Source organism: Octodon degus, unplaced genomic scaffold (genome assembly GCF_000260255.1).
Source record: "Octodon degus isolate 3935 unplaced genomic scaffold, OctDeg1.0 scaffold00160, whole genome shotgun sequence".
Classification (NCBI taxonomy): domain Eukaryota; kingdom Metazoa; phylum Chordata; class Mammalia; order Rodentia; family Octodontidae; genus Octodon; species Octodon degus.
The window spans coordinates 4,933,225-4,938,080 of record NW_004524736.1 but is presented as its reverse complement, the minus strand read 5'-3'; the positions used below and the strand labels follow the sequence as shown (position 1 = coordinate 4,938,080).

The 4,856-nt window shown below is 57.5% G+C and overlaps 1 protein-coding gene across 2 annotated transcripts in view; it reads right to left on the bottom strand.

Annotated features, from left to right (window-relative positions):
- The window catches only part of Flnc (filamin C), a 27,780-nt gene extending 24,822 nt beyond the window's left edge, over positions 1-2,958 (bottom strand). Inside the window, exon 1 of one of the 2 annotated variants that reach the window (XM_023702840.1) lies at positions 2,362-2,958. In XM_023702840.1, the coding sequence (XP_023558608.1) occupies positions 2,362-2,716 (355 nt within the window). In that variant the 5' untranslated portion in view covers positions 2,717-2,958. The remainder of the gene's footprint in view (positions 1-2,361) is intronic. The other variant, XM_004642730.2, reaches the window with a different exon arrangement.
- Between the last annotated feature and the right edge of the window lie 1,898 nt (positions 2,959-4,856).

Here is a 4,856-nt window from a genome sequence, read left to right as displayed (position 1 = left end):
GCAGCACCCACTGAGCTACACTTGACTATTACCACCAAAGGAGTAGAAGAAACCAGACAGCTAGTCCCAGACCTGATACACACTGCCTCTAGTGGAGAGGGCTGGGCAGAGGGAGGTGCTGGGACAGCTGCTGCCCCCTCCTGCCCCTCCTCGGCTGTTGGCTCCAGGAGAAGGAATAGCAACTGGGGAACAGCTGCGGGAGAGAGCTGCCTCATAGGCCTCTTTGTTTCAAGGGGCTGAGGGGGCAGTGGGGGCCCAGAAGGGGCTTCTGGGGGAAGAAGGGCATGCAGTTCCTGATACGGATTGAGAACTCCTCTTGTAGATGGACTTTGAAAAGTCTCACCTTCCTGCTCCCATCCCAAGCCCTGACTTGCTGTCTAGAAAGAGTAGTGGGGGGTCTTTATGAGACCCCCAAAATGCCCAGATACTCAGTTTCAGTCCTGAGACAACATCCTGAAGGAAGCCTCTGGAAGGCACCTCCCCAGCACTAAATGGACCCAGGAAACTGGAGGAAACAGCACACTCCATCCTTGCAGGTCACCTCTTTACACATGGGGGTCTTCCAGCTGGTGTCTGTGCCCCTCCCCTGTAGTCTCAGCCCTGGCCCAACAGCTGAATTGCTGACAGCTTATCTCATCAGTGTGAGTGAGCCTCTTGGCCCATTGGAGCACAGCTCCCCTTCCTCCCAGCAGGAACCCAGGGAACTTCCCTCCCACCCCCAAACAGCTCTGGCTTCTTTCCCCTGGACTAGGAGCTGGCCCCTCCCGAGCTGAGCCAAGGGGGCTGGAGCCAGGCACCGCCATGGGGGAGGGGAGAGGTGCACTGGGAAGGATGAGGCCTGGAGAGGGGCCGGGGCCCCCAGCAGCCAGCAGCCACAGCCACAGCCTCAGACACAGCCTGAGGGAGGGGAAGCTGAGCAGCTTCCTATACTGTTTGGCAGAGGCCCTGGCTTTTCCCTGGAGACCCCACCTGGGACAGTCTGTCCTGCCTTTCAATCCCAGCATGGAGCGAGATGACAGACAGCCCAGGACTGCCTCTCTCACCCCTCACCCCTACCCCTCAAACTCACTACACAAACTCCTCCCCCACCCCTTGCCCTCAGGCTTGTCCTTCTGGAAAGCTCAGAGACATCTGCTGTGTCACGGAGACAGGGATAGTTCCAGGCCAGGGCTGGCGGGTGGGGAGGGCAATACTGGGTCAGGAGGAGGTAAGGCCTAGGGAGGGGATTGGACAGGGCAAAGGGCCCCTGGACTGACCTCAGCTGCTAATTCAGGAGGCCTAAGGATGGCCCTGAGGGAGAGTGGAGGTGACTAGGCAACCAATTATCTAGACAAGGTTTTGGGATGTGGGCACTGGCCCTCAAACAACTCCCCTCCTAGAGCCCTAGGAAGCACCCTAAAGAGGTCCTTCTGTAAACCACGAGTGCTCCTAAAAGTTCATCAAAGCTGTGGGTCTGCTGCAGGCCCCCAGCCTGCCAAGATGGAGGAGGGAATGTGAGGGGCACATCTGCCTCTTACAACCCAAAGCCCACCTTGGGCCAGTGGGAGTGAGGCTGGAGGCCTCCCCACCTCCACCCAGCATGGACACACCTTCCAAATCTGGTTACACTCAATGACTTCCTCCCTTCCACAGGCCATTCCCTCCCTCCCCAAGCCCAGACTGTTAGCAGCAGCCAATCCCAGGCATAGGGTGTGGGCTGGGGCAGGGCACCCAAAAGCAGGAGGCCCCTCTGGGCAGGCCTAAGCTGGAGAAGGGCAGGCAAGGGTTAAGCTGCCTGCCACTGTTCAGTGCCTTTTTAGGTTTCTGAGGATGGTCCCTGCCTATCCTAGCCCGGGCCTGAACCCAGCTGCTGAGCACAACCTGCAGAGAGCGTTGGTGGAGCTGCCTGGCCACCAGCTCTCTGTGGCCTCAGAGCTGTGACACCCAGGCTGGGGGTGTGTGGTTTCAGTTCACTCCTTCCCCGTGGAGGGGATGGGAATCCATTTACTTCGTTGATTTGGGGTAAATGCTCCCCTATCCCCAATCAGTCATCTCCTCTCAAGCACCCTTGGGGACTGCTCAGTAGAATAAAGGGGACAGAGAATGGCCCCAGGTTGTGGGAGGCTGGGGGAGGCTGTGCTGCTGGGATCAGAATGGGCAAGGTCTACACTTTCTGACCACCTGGGAAGTGTCTCCACAGAGAGGTGTCAGGGCAGTGGCAGGGTGACTGCATCAGTGGAGGAGAGGCAGGCCCCAGGGCCCCTCCGGTGCCAGGGGGCCCTCCCTTTCCCATCTGTCTGCTCCCCATGGGCCCACACAGCACCTATGTCCCCTGATCCTAAGGGACAGGCCCTCCCCCACTGTGGCCATGCCCACACTGACCGATGGACACGAGTTTGATGTGTTCGCGCTCCAGGAATTCGAGGGCCACGGACACATTCTCCAGCTTCATCTGGCGGAAGTTGGGGCGCGGGTGGAACTTGCGGTACATGCGCTTTTGGCTGAGCACCTCCAGCAAGGCGATGAGCCGCAGCCCATCGCTGAGGTCTCGCTGCAGATCTGTGAGGCGCTTGCCCACGCACTTGAGGTGCTCGTTGCACCAGCGCGTGAACGTGTTCTGCTGAATCTTCTTCCACGGTGCGTCCTCGGCCAAGTCCTTCTCGGTGGACGGCATCTCGTCCACCTCATCGCCCAGGCCAAAGCCGGAGACGTCCGGGTAGCCGCTGTTGTTCATCATGCTGTCGGGGCCTGGGGGGAGTCGGGGCTGCTGCTTGGCCTGGGGGTTTCGGGGTTCGGGTGCTGTCGGGTCGCTACTGCGGGACTCTGCGCTGCACTCTTCTCCAACTTCTCAGCGCCCTGACTGGCGGGGCTTCGGGCCTCTCGCTGCCGTTCGCTGTCTCCCTCCGGGGGCGGAGCAGTGCTCGGGAAGTACAGGGCTGGCCAGGGCGGGGGGTTTAAGAAGCCCCTGGGCTGCTGCCCCCACCTCCGCACTCGCAGCCCCCGGGTCCACGTCAGAGCGCCGGCCTCCCAGGAATGCCGCCCGGCCCGCGGGTGGGGGCCGCTCCGAGCCCCACGGCTCCGCCCCTTCGCCCCTCCTCCACACTGCCCAGCAAGCAACGGGATGGGCACCCACCTGCCCACTCACTCGCCCGGTGGCCCCAGTGCGGGAAGAAGGCGGCAGTTCCAAATGTGCATGTAACACCCCAAAACTAATCACCATCACTCAGGGATGAAGTATGCTCCCTGCACACCCAGAAGAGATTACAGATATAAAAGGAGAAACTGAGGCCAGTGAATAAGGCTGAACACATTGATCTGGTGTTGACAGAATTTTCTGGACGTGTCGAAGTTGTTGACAGGGCCCGGGAGTCCTGGCTTCTCGCCGGGGTATTGTCCACCTGTGACAGGGAAGGGAAGTGTTGTACTTGTGCAGAGAGGCGGAGAGAGGAAGCAGGGACATTGCCCAGGCCAATTAGGGAGCACACATTGGTTTGCCAACCCTTATTGCTCCATTCTACTGATTGAAAAGTTTCATTTAGAGCCCAAACCTAGGGACCCAGGGGAAACAGGCTCCTGCCCCTGACTCAGTGTCCTTGTCACCAGCCATTTGGCTCATTGTCTCAGAATGAAGCTGAGCTCAGGGAAAAGATGTCAGTGAGTCACAGCATGTGCCCCCCCCCCCCAGTCTGACTCAACCAAGGTGATGAGAGGGGTGCCCCCCTGGGCAATGTGCCACAGGGCAGATCCTCCTAGGGAAAGGGCGAGTTCGCCAGACAAAAGCAGGGAGAGCCCTGGTGGAGCAGCCAAGGGAAAATGTGCCTGGGGGAAGGGGAGGGCAGGGCCAGGGGTAAAGAGGGCAGGAAGAGCTGGAGAGAACCAGGATAGATGCCTGAGCACACTGTGCTCAGGTTAATCCAGGGCAGCTGGAGGTGTAGGGGATAGTAACAGTAGGGACACTGAGGCACTCAGACAAAGGAACCTGCCTGGGAGAGGAGAAAAGAGCTACAGAATATGTTCATGCCATAAGACTATATATTTGGTATTTGTGTAGTATACATGTATTCCATATCCCCTATCACTCCTCTAGCCCATGTTTCCTATCTTTTCCCTTTCCTTTCAGTGCTTGTAAGCTCAAATGGGGAAGAAACATGTCTGAGTCTGAGAAGTTTCTTCAAGCCAGACAAGCCCCCAACTCAAGCCACATGCTGACTGAGGTTTGGGAAGATTCTGGAACTCTGTAGGTGAATCATTCTGTTTTACTTCTCTCCTTTTCTCAAGCCTGGAGGAAAGAAAGGGAATGGTAGACATCTTTGGGGACTCATTCTTCAAGGACAGAATGAGGGTAATCCCCATCATGGACTGAAAAAGATGTTTAAGGATTTTGTGCTTTTCTGCTTATCAGATGAGGGGCTGTGAATCACTTCTTTCCCTTCTGGTGTATTCTTTTAATGAGATTGCCTGGTCTTTAGGTGAGAAAGGGGAGGAGTAGAGAAGGAACCAGAAACAGAAAAGGGACTGCTGTACATGGGGGGGGGGCAGGGGCCCTGATTGTGACAGGCAAGGTATAAATAGCTTGGGCTCTGCAGCTCATGTTCTGTCGGCTGCCTGTGACGAGGTGCTCAGGAATTCCACTCTCCTGTTGGCAACCCTCTTTCCTTGTCTCTAGAACACTCCTTCTCCCCAAGCCACCTTTACCCAAGGCCAAAACCACCCATCAGCACCAGTGATGTCTACTTGAGAGGCTGAGCTCTCCCATGGAGAGATGCTCAGTGTGGGGCACATGGCTGGGCCACACAGGGAAGTTGTGTGTGTGTGTGTGTGTGTGTGTGTGTGTGTGTGTGTGTGTGTAAGGGCAGCTGTGCAACAGCTAGCCTCAG